This window comes from Sipha flava, unplaced genomic scaffold (assembly GCF_003268045.1).
Source record: "Sipha flava isolate LNK unplaced genomic scaffold, YSA_version1 276_pilon_pilon, whole genome shotgun sequence".
NCBI classification, from domain to species: Eukaryota; Metazoa; Arthropoda; class Insecta; order Hemiptera; family Aphididae; genus Sipha; species Sipha flava.
The window spans coordinates 4,823-21,905 of NW_020272941.1; the positions used below are offsets into that span (position 1 = coordinate 4,823).

Here is a 17,083-nt window from a genome sequence, read left to right on the forward strand (position 1 = left end):
AAATCGCTGTTTATTCGAAGTTTTGAAAAATAATGTTTTTGCATCAAGTACTTATGAATCACGAAACGCAATAAGTACTTATAAAACTCATTGGCTGGGAGAAAAGTGGGAGTTTAGAAGGCAATGAGAAATTTGATTAATGTATTAAAAAAAGTTGAAGAATTTAGTAGTAAGTTAAATAAGAAATAGTTAGACTCAAATCACTTTTTGACTAAATTTTTTTAAAAAAAAATGATGTGATTGGATTTAGAATTTAAAATTCTTTTATTGAAAAAATGTTAAGAATCGTATGAACCTTTTACAAGTTCTGATAGGACACGTTAATCTTTTTTAAAGTCAAGTGATCGTTCTAAGCGCAGACAAATAAAAAAACTTGAGAGAAATAACTTTATCATATAAATGAATCTGTGCAGTAAAATTGACATTGTATGTTGAAGAAAAACGTGCTGCATTCAATCTTGTTTCCCACGCAACCGAGTATTCTTATCAACGTGTGATAAAGATGAGAAAATTTTATAAAAATGAAGCGAAAAATAAATATAGTTCTTAAACAGATGATAAGGATGTAGTATTTATCATTAATACTCGCATGACTAAAAATTCGTATCACAAAACTAGATTAGGTACTAAAAAACATGAGGCTGATATATATCCTTCGTATGATAGAGTTCAGTTAGTTAAAGATAGATGATAACCTGAAAATATTATTATAAGCGAAATAATTCCACTTTAGAGGCAAGGGAAAGTCAAAGGAAGATGCCCAAGAGGCAAGTAATAAAAACTATAATCGATTCAGAGTACATCATTCTCTAAAATCATAACGTATTTATACAAACACATATCTTTTTAATTTCTTATTAGTGTCATCTGATCTATTAATTACAAGTTTAAGAACACAACTGAACAAATCAAAAACTAAATTACCTCCAGAAGCCATTAATTTACTTGATATCGAAAGCTCAGAACAGAAAGAAATAGAAACTTGTAACAGTGAAATAAGTAGTAGTTATTCTGAATTTTTTATTTTTATTAATTTTTTTGTTATCCGATTAAGTATCAGATAAATTAAATAGTTGAAAATAATGCATTTTTTTTTTAAATTTCTTACATAAATGTTTATTGTTAAAAAATAAAATTATTTTGTTTGTAATATTATCCAACTTCATAATTTCAATGTTTACTTGCCTCAACTGTATTTTCTAAACAGTTATCTATCTCGAGATAAGTATTGAAGTAAGTTATTAAAATTAAAGTAAGAAAATGTTTGTGCATATTAAATCAATAAAAAAAATATTTATTTGTGAGTGTCGAACTTTGTTTGATAGGTGCTAAATTTTTGGCCAGCTAGAAATGCAATTCCTCCCACTGTGCGCCGGTCACCGATATCGTCTTGGTCGCCGATCGCGTCCATTTCGTCAGCAGCCTCTCCTTGACCATCTTTTTGGACCTCGAGCACCGTTTCCACGTCGTTTCGACGCGCCATGCCAAACCCGAAATCGTTGTCGGCCGCCAACGACTGCAATATCTGTGACAGATCAACATCGGCGGGAAATGTTGGCGACGATGCGTCCATCTTTTGCTGCACGATGTCATCTGAGATACAACGGTACCGAACTGGCGCCCAACCGTCTCGATATGATTTAGTTATTAAAATTCAAGACTGCGGCGCTCCTGCGTGCTTTGAATTTTTTAATGTTCAACACAATCTCGGACGGATCTCGACGACTCCGGTTGTTACGATAACAATACGGATTGTTGCGGTTCACGATTTTTATGATTTTTATTGGTTAGCAGCATAAATTAGTATATATATACGCAGATCAAACATATACACTACAAACGCGTGTACAAAAATAATTATTGAATTAATATTTAATAAAAAAAAAATAAAAAAAATGTTTGCATAGAGTTCAGATGAGGCAGTCCTCGACCTGCCCTATGAACGACAAGCAGTAGCGTTTTTACTGGAGGGAGTGGTGATAGGTGGACCCCCCCTTGACCCGTGTAAAAACTAAAAATATGAATGAGAAAATTGTTTATTAAAAATCGTTTTGGCGATAATTTTATGTCAATACTGTTTACTTTTTACAAAAATGTTTGCTTCTATAGAAGTTTGACTGTTAATCGAGTTTGAATAAAAAATAATTTTTGTTTTAATTTTTTTATTGATACCTATATTATTATATTATGCCATTGTGGTATAAAGTTTATGGAAATTAAAATTACTTCTCGTGTATCAAGCATTAGAAAAAAATAAATGGGATATGTATGCAAATTTTAAGTAAATGCAAAATATTTTTGCCTCCTCTCCTTGTAGCTTCACAAAACCGCCACTGTCAACAAGGGCATCGAGGTGATAACCAGGGACGCAATTTCAATGAAAAAACTGAAAATGCTGAAGTCCTTCTATCTTTTTCATGTTCTTTAATGATTATAGACACCCGCAAACCATACAATTCAACAGTTACTAAAATATTTGGTAAATATATGAATATTTCTAAATTTAAATTGTTCGCTTTGATTTTATATTTTTATTACGCGTATTACCTGTCTGTAAACACAAATGTTTTATCACATGATTACTTTTATACTTTTAAATTTTGACTGAAGTGAAGGATATTATGGTTTTATAATGATGTTTATATTTTATTTGTTAAACACTTTTTCGGATACAAATACTCGTCCAAAAGTTTTTTCTTGGACCTTTTTTAGATTTTAAATTGGCATGCGGTGGTACTTTAGATAGGTCATTTTTTTAAATCTTAATAGTTTTTCTAGATGTGAGAAAAAAACTATCCTAAAATGGTAAAAATATGCAGTTAATATGACTTTTATATTTCAAATTTTAGTTATTTAGTCATAATCCCAAAAGTAATGTAGCTAGAAACTTTTACCCTACAGCAAAAAAACTCAAAAACTATTACGTTATTCTATACATAATGAGGTATGAGTATTTAAATGTAAATTAACATAAACACATTTGGGGGTGCTAAGCACACCCAAGTCCCCCAAATTGCGCCTATGGTGATAACAGCTGTCTGGCGCAGGGCCGCTATGGGCAGTGTGAGTGTGTACCGGACTGTCTCACTATCTCCTACTGAACAATCCGTCGAACTGGACAGTCGTCATCAGCTTCACGACAAACGCAGTAGCGCAACTAATAGGTGGTTGGCGGGTTATGACCCCCCCCCAAATTTTTCTGAGGTTTTTACAAATTCTACGTAGGAAATAAAATGATTTATCTTGAAGGCACAAAACGGCTGATTGATATGAAATATGAATATTATTTGTATTATAATTGATAATAATAACACGACAATATGGAATGTTTTGTAACGTTCCGTTCAACTTTAAATCATCAATAACATTGCTACTATGATTTTTCTATAATCAATTGTTTAATACTTTTTTGTGGTATCACAATATGAAATAGAAGTTAAACAGTTTAATTTTTAATTTTAATATTTTACTCATAAACCTAACTTACACTTACTTCCTTATCGCTACCAAACACCTACAGAAAATCCTTATTTTTTTCTAAATTCACAACCCCCCCCCACAATACCAGTCCTAGTTGCGCCCCTGGATAGACGTGTTAGTCACCAAAAGGAACATGGAACGTGAGAGACAAGCTCTGTGAGGGACAGCTCTAGAAAAAGGAAGCGAGAAAAAGAGTGTGCCACTAAGACCGGGAATATTTTATTAAAACTATATAACTTGATTTTTTATTTTAAATACTAGACATTATTATTATTATTTATATTTTACTAACATAATACACAGATAAAATATTTTGTATAAAAAATGAAAAAGTAAAGAAAACAATATAACATATATAACAATAATACATAATACAATGCATTATCAACCCTGTATAGTTAAATATATATTATATATTTTAAACAATGGCAACAAGAATAATAAAATAAATATTTTATAAGTATATAAAATTATAGTTTAAATATATATATATATAACCGACATAAGCAATAAAATGCATGAATATAAAAATAATTATTTAATTTTTAGGAAGTGTCAGTTGTAACACGAGGTAATACATGTGTTTGGACACCTTTACTAGCATTGTATACTTGACCAGATGAAAATGGTACCATTTTAGATTCTGTAAAATAAATGAATTTTATAAGGCACAGTAAAAATATTATGATAACAATTTTGTTTTATTGTTTTATCGTATAGACATTGATATATTATTGTAGATCCAAAGCAATAAATTTAATTAAAATTAATAACAATTACTATTATATTACCAGTATTGTGACGAGAATTGGATGGATAGTAACGAAAAATATTTAATGTTGGTATAGGTAAATATCCACTCATCAGTGGCATGACTTCAACAGAAATACTCTGTGTCACTGAATTTGGAGCAAATGTAATGACATCTAAAAAAAAACAATAAATACATAATAAGAATGTTTCAGTTTAACATTGTTTATAAATTTGTTAATATAAAATACAGAAAAACCTCGATAACACTATTCTTGTCCAGGTATTATATGGTTTACAGGTGTTACGTAAATAAATTTTTGAACCAAAAATTAAAGAAGAAATTTTTTTCATGCTCAACCTGATTGAAACATATACAGATACTTCCTCATCATATAATAAAAAACAAAAATATTTGTAATTTTTTCCAAAAATAGTGCTACTTTATTTACTGTTTTCTTTATTATTTACATATTTATTTTACTATAGAATACTTTTTTGAAAATTGTAATACATACATACATGTATTATACATAGTATAAATAAATAAATAAAATTATAAAATATTTTTAATAACTCAAATTTTTTTTTGTCCCCCACCGATTTGAGTTATTGAAGCTTTTTGTAAGTTAAATTTTCGATAGCTCAAATTTATTTTTGCTTTGGACCGATATTAGTTATCGAAGTTCCTCAATATAACTATTATTTTAATTGTTTAAAAATAAATAATATTATACCAGATCCACGACCACAAACTGCCCACATAGTTTTGTCTACAACAATTTCGTATTTGAATGATATTTCATTTGGGGCACTATTTGGTAGTTCAGTTCTTTTAAAATTTGCTGTATATAAACACACTGTATTCATACGACAGAATTCTCCACTTTTACCAGCCATTTCAACTCCACTATCAATTAACATTAAAGTCTATCCAACACACAAAAAAATTATATACACATTTAAAACAAAATTTAAATAATAATTGATATTTACTTTATAATCATTGACTGTAAATTCCAAGTTTAAATCATGAAAACATTCTGGTTTTTTAGGTGATGAATACTTTGTATGAAAATTAAATACTAATGATTCGGCTAAATTTCCTATTGTATCTGTTGACGACAAATCAATTTCCCACAAGTATCCAATAACTTCACCATTTCTTAAGTGCTAAAAAATAAGTTTTTGAGATTAATTAATAAAAATATAATTTATTTAGAATTCACAAAACTAATATAATTTCAAAAGGTTAAGTAATTAAGTAATTTAAAAGTTGGTTTAATTAAAATCAATTAATTTAAAAAAAATACTACAGATATATTACATAGTTTAAGAAAAATGTGCAATTATGAAGAGGTAAATACCTCCGAAAAGGAACAATTCTTCAAGTCCGCAGCATGCAATCTTCTGCCTAAATTTAAACTCCTAATGTTTAACCCAACGATAAAAGAAAATAATTCACTAACTTTGTGAATATTTTTTAATACTTACAGTTATGGAATCCAATGTTGAATTCAACGAAGTTAATTTGACAATAGAATTAATAGGCAATTGACTAATACCAATTATCTCTGGTTTGCACAAAGCTAATGACCAATCAGTATGGCAAGCAATGTTTACACCAACAAATTTACGATAACGACAAGTATGTAACCGATGAGTAATAGTTAATGGAAGACTAAAGTCTATAGAAATACAAATTATATCTTCATCATCTGATGACGTTTCACATTTTATCCATAACTAAAAATATATATATATATAGTTAATATCAATCAGCACTAAAATATTATCTTACAAACAGAAAAGTTACCTTATGATGAGCTGTTCTGGGATGATCTTTTAAAGATGGTAACTGAGCGAATAATTTAATTGGTAAAGTTAGTGAATTACTAGAGTTTATTGAGATTGGAGATTTTACATACATTTCAGAACTATATTCTGTTTCATCTTCCAAACAAAATGTCAACCCTGGAGTGGAATGTAATCTGATTTTTTCAACAATCTAAAAAATAAACAAGCACATTATTTTAAGAGCATGATAAAAGAAAAATTATGTAGTACTTTTTTTGATTTGGTTCCAAACTGAAGAGATAATGTTGCAATTTCTTCAATACCAGCAAATAAACATTTATCATGTATATCAAGATGAGCAGTTGAGTTAACATTTTTTAATGCAAACATAAGACCAAAAGGTATGTTAGTCAATAGCTCTAAACGAGGCTCTAACTTCACAGACAATTTATCCAAAAAATAAATTCCTGATTCTATGTTCTTTGAGTTCTAAAAATATTATTGATATTCAAAAATTAAAAATAATTTTCATAAGAAGAATATAATTCAAAAATTATGAATGATTTGAATATTATATTTTATTTTATTACCATACAACTACTATTTTGTTTTTAGATCAGAATATTAGTTAATATTGTAGTTTGATAAAAATAAATACATCTGTCAGTATTAATATAATTATCAATGTCAATAACGAACGTTAATATTTACATTTAGTGTTAGATCAATAATATTCATTCCAGGAACAACCGCTACATTACTTGCAGAAATAATATCATGAAAATTATTTTTGTTATAATTCGTTAATGGTTTTCTCCTTTGACTATCTTGGCGTCTATTTATAATTTAAATAAATACAAAAGAACCATAAAATAATAACAACCAAATATACCATTGTTTACCTCAAGTATGATTTTTGATTTAAACAAGTGATACCAGTAGAGGCAAAGTGGCCATCTTGTTGATAAATATGATTGTAAGCCATAGGCAAAATATTGCCTTTCTTTATATCATAGCTATATGAACTTCTCACATGGTTAAATTTGTTTTTCATTTTTTTCATAGCTGAGCCAACAACCACAGAAATGGCAATTTTTGGACATATAATAGTTTTAGGGAGATTGCAATTAAACTTCAATGTCACGATTGATGGATAATTATCTTTTTCGTTATTGCTTTTTACATCTATTTGATCTAATACTATTACATTGTCTATTGGATATATATATTCTAAAAACATAAAAATAAAATATTGAAATAAAAAATTAATTTTGTAACTGTGTTACAAATAATGCAAATATTTAAATGTATATCTTTAGGTAGCCTGTATGATATTTTAATTTAAAAAAGTGATCACAAATAACCATAAAAACTAAATGAGAAAAAAAAAAACAAAAAAAGGTTTTATTAGAAATTGTGTTAATCTATATTCTCAAATAATTTATAAATAATAAATATTTCTGACACAATTGTAAGGCAATTTCCCTCCATGTTTGTGAAAATTTCTTTTGTAAGCCTTTTTAATATTTCATCATTTACATTTTATATTATTTAAAAAGTTTTTAAAAACAAAAATTTAAAAGATTTTTTTATATTTATAATTAAATCAAATATTCTTTAATAACATTGAAATTCACTCATGTTTTATCTTATAATTTTTATTTTCCTACTAGTGATTTGAAACAGCTAAGCCATAATTAAAAATTACACGACATAGTGTTTTAGGGATATCCAATTACCACAAAAACGTGTTAGACAACTGACTATTATAAGATACTTTACAATGAATATTGCCTTTTCCCCTCACATTGTATAGAAACTTTTCAATCTCCTGTTAAGAGATGATTTTCAGATTTTTTTTTGCATTTTTATTTTGAGATTAAAATTATATAAGACTAGTAAACAAAAACAAAAAATCAACAAAATCTACATGATCCATAATTTATATTATTTTAACTAAGTTAAAATACAATATAATTTGTATTCATAACCAACTTCGAAAATTTGGTTAACACTTAGATAGAAAGTTTAAAGATGTTGAATCTCGATTCAGGTGTTGGATATTTAAAAAAAAAAAACCAAACGGACATAGTTAATAAGATAAAAAAACGTTTGTAAGAATAATTCTACTAGATATTTAGGAGTAAAAGACAATAGTGTATAAGTGAATGAAATAGAGGGCAATATTGATAAATGCATTAAAAAAATATGTTTCAACAGTGCTATAGAATAAAAAAAGCTCAAAGAATAATGAAAGTAGCATAGGAAATGGGCTGTTTACAATTAGTATTAGTTTAAATAAAGGTTTTATAAAATATGGTTTATTATATTAAGAATCAGACTAATATTTCTGTAGGACTGAAGTGATCTTTTTTTGGATTAGCTTATTAAAATATTGCCTTTATTAGATAAAAATTCTGTGATTACTATGGATAACGCTACACATGACTCAGTAAGAATTTAAAAAATACCAACATCCAAATGGACAATGAAAATTATATAATGGTTTGTGGGTAAAAATGTAAAAGTGAACAGTTCTCTGATTAAAACTCAATTATTGTAGTTAGTATCTTATATATATATATCAACAAGGCCAAAACTGGAGGGTTCAGGGGTCCAGACCTCCCCCAAAATTTTTAAAAGTAGAAACATTTTAGTTTAGTTAAGGTTATTTTTTTTTGTAAATAATTTTATATTATGAAGAATTCTGATGATATAAGTATAACTAGAAAACAATAATTTTTGGTGGTAATTATATAACTAACTCCTTGTTAATAAACACACTGTTATTAAAGTGTGTATGGCATCACTATAGTTTTATTATATATTTTTAATGGTTTTTATGAATATTGAATTTTGTTTTGCTATACATAATTATAAATGGTATTAATGTACTTAATAATTATTTCTGATTTTGAGTTAAATTGAATATTATTTGAGTACAATAAGTTTTTATTATTTTATATTACCCGTTTTTGAATCTTGAATCATACTTAACATCTGATCAAAATGATCTTGTCTAACTTGCATATTACATTCAGACGAAGAAGCTAATTGTAAACAAGTTTTTACAAACCTATAATCAAAATATAATCGAATAATTACATAATAATAATAGACAACAATTAATTAATAAACTTACTGATCTACATTGCCAATTTTTTTAAAACATTTAACTAATTCTAAATTTGTTTGTACTATTAATAATTTCCAGTTGTCTTGTTCGAATAATTTTAAGGCTTGAACTAAAAACATAGTTCTCTTTGTTGTGTCTCCTGACAAAGTGTAGAATTTAGCTAGTTGTAAACCAACTAAACTATGTGCACATCTCATTAATTTATTATGTTTATACGTACTAATGGCTAATTCAGCTAAATCCTAAAAATAAATTGAGATATTAAAATTATAATAACTAGACATACAGTCTATTGTACAGTACCAAATAATGTTTACTAAAATGTTCAGAAGATGAGAGAGTAGTCTTAAGTGTGGCTACAGATTCAGTAGCTGCACTCAAATCGTGACCACTTTGCATTCCACTACATAATACTTGTACAGTATGAAGCTGTTCAGTAGTTTGAACACTACCTGGTAGTAGGCCACAAAGCTCACCTAACTCAAATAACTTAAAAAAAAAAAAACATTTAATAATTAAAATGTATATATTAATTATTGATTTATAGTAAAAATTAAATTATCATATATATAAATATACTTTTTTTAAAGAATAATATAGAAGAGGAGCTGTATGATGAGAACATTCTTCTAAAAGTTCTGGTTTTTTAACAGATTTATAAATTACTAATATTTGAGCACAACATTGTAGAACCCAGCATGCAACTGAACCTTGAGGACATTCAATTTCTAATGTTTTTAAATCACTTACAGATTGATGGAGGAACATTAATGCTCTTTCAGCCACCTATAATACAAAAAGAATTGCTAAAAAATATTAAATTAAATAATCAAGTATACTATATAATAAACAATTTTTGGATCATAATTAAAACTGAGCTTAATATAAGGATAGAAAAAATAAAATCAAAAAATAACACTTACATGCCAAGGTTTGGATGCAGCCATCAATAAAGACGCCTGACGTGAAAACAAATAACATCTGAATTCAAGAAGCGATAGTTGTCTACTCTTAATAGCTTCCCTTTGTTTTCGACTTATATTTTCCATAAATAATACAGCAGACCAACGTTCTAAAGCCCCTTGGAATTTAGTTAACCATTGAGGAACATCTAAAAAATGAATAAAAAAAGTTAATTTACTACTTCAGTAACATAAAAACAATAATTAAATTTGTTTACTTCCAACTTGAGAGTTCAATATAAATTGAGTAAACATGGCATCTAGTTCATCATACTGGATTAAAGCTTCATCGTGTAGTCCAAGCATTTCAAGAGCAAACGCTAACTCTTCCTATGGAAATCATTTAATTATTTATTAAATTTAAAATATATACTGTAAAAAAGGGTTAAATACTTGGTATAAGAAATATTTGCAAAAACTCCAAGAAGGATCATTTCTTTGTTCTCTATAATTTCTTATATTATCTTCATACTTTAAAAACAATCTATCAAATGCAGACAAAATTAAAAGACGAACATTAGTAATTAATGCTCGCCATGCACTGCTACCGCACCTAACTTCTGATTTAGGAGGATTTATTACAGATAGACAGCTAAATAAGAATGAATAATTTAATTTGATGTTACATGATGAAATAAATATAACACAAATACCGATCAGCTTTTTTCTCAGCAAAATCGCTTTTGATCTTGTCAAAGACAGTTGTTCGAGGCAATAACTTATTATGTTTTCTCAGATCATATGTTTCAACTACAACTATTACCCAATCAATTATATTGTGTTTGTTCATTTCATTCATCCATTTGTCAATTTCATCTCTTAACAGTGATTTATACACTTCCATGTCCTGCAATAATGTAGTAAATTTTAATATTAATAAACATCAATTAAGTGCAGGTTTCAATAAGTTGATGGAACAGAAACATGTTAATTTCATCAATATGATTATTTTACAGGCTAAAGAAAAAATAATGGGATACAAGTACTCCAAGTCTTCAATATTTCTCACCAGACACTGTGTCCAAAATGTGTGCATAATAGGACGGCTAACCAGATTTCTACTGCTGATCTGCTCGGCTACAGCATCTTTGTTGAATGGCACAAATTCTGTGGACAGTGTGATCATTTTCATGGGTCTACCGTACTGACGCCTCCATTCTATTGACTCCTGGCTGAGCGACTGGCTAAGCACAACTTTCAGGTTCTCAAACAGTTCTTTATCACCGGCATCTGAAACAGCAAAACACCAATTTCAGTGGGACGATTGACAGGCGTGAGACATTTAAACGTGTGCTTACATGTAATCAGAGGTTTGTGGTCAGATATCCGGAGCGTATCGACACCTCTAACAGGGTTCGCAGCGGACATCATTTCTCGACCACTCGATTCACCGGGCACGACGACATCATAATCCACGGGGACTATTTGACCCCTTCGAGGGGAGTACGCGGTTAGCTGCGACGGGCAAGCTAACACCAACACTTACACCACGACGACATCGACGACGGTTGTGGCTCGCAAATCGCGACCAAGTGACACTACCTTACGACGATTCAACAAATCAAAACATTCGGTAAGACAGTGCAGGACTGATTGGATGATTTTTATTTGTTTTTTTTTTTTTTTTAATTATTCCGACGCGTAGAACCTTCTCAACCCAGAATTATTATATTATTATTATCGTCGTCCAAGTCGTTATCAATAAAATGTGACACAGATTAAAAACACTGGCCAGTCGTAATCGATGTGTAAAAATGTTATCAGATCCAAACAATGAAAACATACAGTGATAGTACTGGTAGTTTTGATAGCTAATTATTTTAATTATAGACGTAATGTCACCATGTTTTGTAAATCCTCTATTAATTTTTACTCTTGAGTTACTCGTGATGGTGCGCAATAGCGACTAATTATCTCAATTACTTTCACTCCTCTCAGTTCCTAATTGCTGCGAAATGAGTTCCGACACGCCGACCACGAGTTTCATTTTCCCCAAACGGGAAGATTGCGTTTACACTCAGTGCTACTGGTACATATTGCTCATATTCCGTGTGCATGGCCATTCTTGTGTTCAGAAAGACACACGCACATGCATATGCATACACAACCACTCACGGGTACCGTCTTTCATTCGATTTTGACTGATAACGACCATAGTTCTTTTAAACTATATAGTTATTAGTTAAAACATAGGTGGATTAGTATACCTCTGGTAATAGATTAAGTTTCGAAAAAAATGTAATTTCCTAAAGCTACAATCGGTACTATGAGAATTAAAATTATATATCTGGTCGGTTGATGAGTTATATTTGAATGTCTGCACATATTGTAGTTAATACAAACCAATGAAATGTATTATTTTTATTTTCACTTTGTAATGTTATAAATATATCATTCTATATTTTCAGTGAAGAAAATATATGGCATTTAGCAAAATCAATATTGGAAAGTAACAAATCTGTTAAAGACTTAAAATGCTATGTAGTCGCCTTGTCCAATTCCAATAAATGTGTTCATCTGTGGAAACAAACCATGAAAGAAAATGACTATCGTGATGGTCTTATTTTCTGGGTAAACAAAATATGTTAAATATATATATATGTGTGTATGTGTGTATTAAACAAATGATGTAGTTTTGATCCTTTGTAATTTATGCTTAAAATATTGAGACATTTATTTAATAATATATATATTTTATAGGATTACCATGTTTTTTGCGTTGTTAAACATAAAAATCAAACTTGGGTTTTTGATATGGACAGTAAATTGCCATTTCCTGTTTCATTCGCCCAATATGATAAAGAAGCGGTAAGACATGATTTTCCTGATATAAAACGGTACAATACATTATTATTATAATATTTTATCATGTATTAAGATTATTTAATATAATTTTAGGTATTTTAAAATTATTGATGCTCAAACATATATTGATACATTTTCATCTGACAGAAATCATATGCTAAAAGGAGGTGTTTGGCTGTCTCCACCACCGACGTATCCACCAATTCTTAATAAAGGTGTGAATCTAATTTAATTTTTTTCCTTCCTGATAAATAAAATTTGAATTAATGTTTTCTAATTCATTCTTATCTTGTCATTTGACTTTAATTCTATAAATTAAAAAATATAAAATTAAATATATACTTAACCTTTTGAGATAATAATATTGTTTATGTTATAAAGCTATACACTATTGCAGTTGGCCTGGGACTTTAAAAATTTATTTAAAAATACTACAGTCAACTTAAAAATAAAACTAGTATAAAGTGAATTAGAATTTATTTATTATGTGTATTGTATGCTCCATGTCATATTTACTGAAAGTTTCTAAGACTGAAATTAGTTAAAAAATATTCAAGAATTCTGTAATAAAGAATTTAAAAAAAAAAATGATTACTTTTTTGTTATTTTTTAAGACTTATAAGTAATATTATATTTCAACAGTTATGTTGGGTGAATATTATTAATTATTCTGTATGATGATTAAAATTAAGAAAAAAGATTAAAGTATTATTTAAATTAATTAGGTAGTAACATTTTGTAATTGTTTTGGCTGTATACCAAATATATTTTTTTATTAAAAATCATAATCATAACTATTTATTATTTATTTAAACATGATATTCTGGATTACATTTTAAACAAAAGTTGTTTTTCTACCAAAAACATTTTATATTGTACTTATTTTTTGGCAAATTTGTTTTGAGACGCTTGATCCGCTTATCCGATATTGATAGGTAATCAATTACTTACTGGTTTTATTCTTAATGTAACTTATATTATTGTTTTATAAATAGTTTATGAATTTGATCTAAAAGTGATGCTAAACATAATTTTAGATTTATTGTAATATTATTAACACGGGACACTTGTTAATATTTTGTTTACTTACATAAGAGTATGCATAATTTAACTATTATATATTGTTATTAAATAAATGTCAGTTTAAAAGTTAAGTATCTTATGAATAATGATAAATTACTAAATCAATCTAATTTTTTGTTATTCCTTTTTTATTATAGAAAAACAAAGTAATTTAGAAAATATCATATCAATGGAAGATCCTTTAGACAAATTTGGAGAAGTATTAAATCTGGAAAATTTCAAAGCAAAATTTTATTGATCAAGTAAATGTTTCAGAATGACTGATTTTATGGATATGTTTTATGCATATTGAATAATAATTGTATTTTATTAATTATAATTAATTAATTATTTCGAATATAAATTATTTTTATTTGGCTTTAGTTGTATTATTCAATATTGATAAGTTTTTATAAAAATATATTAATATTAATATGGTTTTAGTTTGTGAGACAATTTTGATTATGAACTAAAAAAAGAAACATTTTTAAAAAAATATATGTGTATATCAAGTTGAATATTGTCCTTAAAATATGCACAAAAAAAATCTATTTTTTATTTTTATTTATCTTTTTTAGATTTTTTTTTTTTATTGAAACTGAATATTTTTTAGAATCCTCTTTATTAATTTTAGCTGAAAATTATTTAATAATATTTTTTTTTCATTCTAAATAAATGTACTTAATTAATAAAATTATGAACAAAATATTTTAAGTTTCAAAAAAAAAAAATTCATCAAAAATTATAATCAGTTAACGGATATCTCAATATTTATCCATTTTTATTAAAATCATTGATTATTTTTGCTTTTAATAATTCAAAATTGAATATAATAATCAGGCATGCACAGACTTTGTTCGCAGGGTATACAGCTGATAAAATGTGCCCCCTCCCCATATATATATATACTAGCTGTCCCGACACGGCGTTGCCCGCGTATTAGTTGGTTTTTTGGCATTTTCGTAGGCCATGTATTAGTGTTATTATGTATGAGAAAATTTAAAAGTAATAGGTAAAGTATCTAAATGTTGAAATTAAGTACAAACCAACATATATATTTTCTGAATTTACGTCGTACCGAACTTCGCATTTTATACCTTTGAACATTTCTCGAAAATTCTATAACTTTCTTCATTACAACAATTGCAATGCAAAAAATAATATTGAGATAAAAACTATCCTATATATTTATTACAATAATTGCAATGCAAAAAATAATATTGAGATAAAAACCATAGGTTAGGTTAGTTATATAATTCTCGGAACAATTCATATCTACACGCCGACGACGATAAAATACACACAATAGAAAAAAGGTCAGATTACAGGTAGCTATATAGATACTGTCGCGGTCGGTCACGGGAAACCCGAAATACACCATGCAATTATACACATTTATTAAAAAGTTAATTAAAATATTTAAAATATTAAAAAATTTGAAAAAAACTATCCTATATTTTAAGTTGGACCAAATTACACACGGTGTAAAAAATTTCATCAAAATCGGTCCAGTAGTTTCGGAGATTATCGCGAACATACATCGTGACACGAAATTTTTATATATACAGATATAAATGCCCTTAAAATTAATGTGCATGTCACTTTATTATAAACTTATAACTTACTACTTTATATAAGAAAAAAATAAGTTTTTCATCTTATTTTGATTAAAAGTATTTTTTTAATTTCTTTCATGTTTTGTCCTAAATAAACTATTTCCATCAGACTATAGACTGATATTGTATCTATTTTGTGGTCAGATAAAATACAATCACCTTATAGTTCACCTTTAAGTTTTCGTATTCATGGATTTGTTGACGATAACAATTGTTTGAGAGCATCGTCGATAAAAATTGCATTCTTACTCAATGGTTCATTAATCGACAGTCTAGCAGCTTTAAGCCGGGTTCACCCTACATCGTGACGTGTGTTTTACCAGACCATGTGCTTTATAAATATGTGATACCAAAATACAGGTATCTATTTTACGGGCTTTGAGATCAGCAAACTCAGTTATTATATCAACAAAAGTTAATGTTGAACCCAATGCATTTTCCATAGATAAAAGAGTAAGTGAGTTTAATCGTTCTTGACTCGTTGTGACTCGATGTTTCTTTTAGTTTGTAAATCATTTGTTGATTCTTACCTGCCTTCATACGTCCAAAGATTCCTTCATTACTTTTTTAAAATATTTAAAACTCAATGACTTTCGAACATTTGTAAATACTAATAAACATATCCATTTTTAGTTTAGTATTTTTGAGTTTTAACTTTAAGTAGCAATTATAATTATTTTATTCTTATTAAAATCAAATCGCTTCCTAGCTAACTCTTTTTCGTAAACACATCAGTGCATGGTGAGTGGATGTGTGATTATATATAAGTATTATCATAGGCGTGTGCACGGGTGCAGGGAATGCTGCTTTCGCTACATCTGACAATTTATCTTGGATTTAGTGGGCTGGTAGATATTTATTTGAAAGGTATACATAGAATATATAATTTTAAACATATTGAGTTAATAATTAAATTAAAATATAAATGTTCATAAATGTTATTCAAATGAAAAATGATAATATTATTTTATCAATACAAATCTAAAAATAGATGGATATTATTGGGTAAATTTGACGTGCCTACACACTAGATTATACAGTATACAAATACAGACACAACCACAATGACAATATCGCATTAATCATTCAACCAGACGTGCAGCGATACGAAAACGGAATAGATGCCTTAATTAGTAATCAGTTATCACATAACCGAATCGACTATTATGTTTGTAATTGAATAATGATTTTTCACTGCAGTCTGAGTAGTGTCATTTATTACATATGTGATGTTAAATATATTTATAAGAGTATAAATGAATATACTAAATTTCATAAAAATATTATTACTTTTTATTTACAATTTACTATATTTCTTATAACTATAATAGGTTAGTCATAGAGTGATGAATCTATATGGTGGGGGGGATATACCATATAATAATTTGGGTACAAAAGTTATTATATGAAGTTATACAATATTCAATTTTTACACAGGGGGTTAAAAAGAATTCGGGAGGTGGGGATGCTATATA

General features: G+C 27.8%; 2 protein-coding genes across 4 annotated transcripts; one reads left to right on the forward strand and one right to left on the reverse strand.

The window, feature by feature from the left end:
- Nucleotides 1–3,957: 3,957 nt before the first annotated feature.
- LOC112685422 (trafficking protein particle complex subunit 10) lies at nucleotides 3,958–11,770 on the reverse strand. Of its 2 annotated transcripts, XM_025557287.1 has the most exons (19): nucleotides 11,424–11,766; nucleotides 11,135–11,355; nucleotides 10,779–10,972; nucleotides 10,519–10,717; nucleotides 10,344–10,455; nucleotides 10,087–10,274; nucleotides 9,743–9,949; nucleotides 9,467–9,652; nucleotides 9,170–9,405; nucleotides 8,997–9,103; nucleotides 6,930–7,257; nucleotides 6,739–6,862; nucleotides 6,298–6,516; nucleotides 6,047–6,238; nucleotides 5,725–5,976; nucleotides 5,227–5,403; nucleotides 4,968–5,160; nucleotides 4,272–4,406; nucleotides 3,958–4,123 (listed from the first exon to the last, which is right to left on the reverse strand). In XM_025557287.1, exons 1-19 carry the CDS (start codon nucleotides 11,494–11,496, stop codon nucleotides 4,026–4,028), a joined length of 3,441 nt encoding a protein of 1,146 aa, XP_025413072.1. In that variant the 5' UTR covers nucleotides 11,497–11,766; the 3' UTR covers nucleotides 3,958–4,025. The 2 variants fall into 2 exon arrangements, with proteins under 2 accessions (XP_025413072.1, XP_025413073.1); XM_025557288.1 differs by lacking the exons at nucleotides 3,958–4,123; nucleotides 4,272–4,406; nucleotides 4,968–5,160 and adding an exon at nucleotides 5,598–5,644 and having other exon boundaries at nucleotides 5,311–5,403; nucleotides 11,424–11,770.
- A 146-nt stretch (nucleotides 11,771–11,916) lies between these two features.
- On the forward strand, nucleotides 11,917–14,300 carry LOC112685425 (protein N-terminal glutamine amidohydrolase). Of its 2 annotated transcripts, none has more exons than XM_025557294.1 (5): nucleotides 11,917–12,242; nucleotides 12,534–12,696; nucleotides 12,826–12,962; nucleotides 13,024–13,145; nucleotides 14,151–14,300. In XM_025557294.1, exons 1-5 carry the CDS (start codon nucleotides 12,181–12,183, stop codon nucleotides 14,249–14,251), a joined length of 585 nt encoding a protein of 194 aa, XP_025413079.1. In that variant the 5' UTR covers nucleotides 11,917–12,180; the 3' UTR covers nucleotides 14,252–14,300. The 2 variants fall into 2 exon arrangements, with proteins under 2 accessions (XP_025413079.1, XP_025413078.1); XM_025557293.1 differs by having other exon boundaries at nucleotides 11,917–12,154; nucleotides 14,151–14,297.
- The last annotated feature ends 2,783 nt before the right edge of the window (nucleotides 14,301–17,083 follow it).

Coding starts and splice junctions, on each gene's coding strand:
- LOC112685422 (XM_025557287.1), bottom strand. CDS start 11,496: ATGATGTCCGCTGCGAACCCTGTTAGAGGTGTCGATACGCTCCGGATA. Junction 10,973..11,134: donor CATTTTGGACACAGTGTCTG/GTGAGAAATATT, acceptor ACATTATTGCAG/GACATGGAAGTGTATAAATC. Junction 9,653..9,742: donor TATATTATTCTTTAAAAAAA/GTATATTTATAT, acceptor TTTTTTTTTAAG/TTATTTGAGTTAGGTGAGCT.
- LOC112685425 (XM_025557293.1), top strand. CDS start 12,081: ATGAGTTCCGACACGCCGACCACGAGTTTCATTTTCCCCAAACGGGAA. Junction 12,155..12,533: donor GTTTACACTCAGTGCTACTG/GTACATATTGCT, acceptor CTATATTTTCAG/TGAAGAAAATATATGGCATT. Junction 13,146..14,150: donor TCCACCAATTCTTAATAAAG/GTGTGAATCTAA, acceptor TTTTTATTATAG/AAAAACAAAGTAATTTAGAA.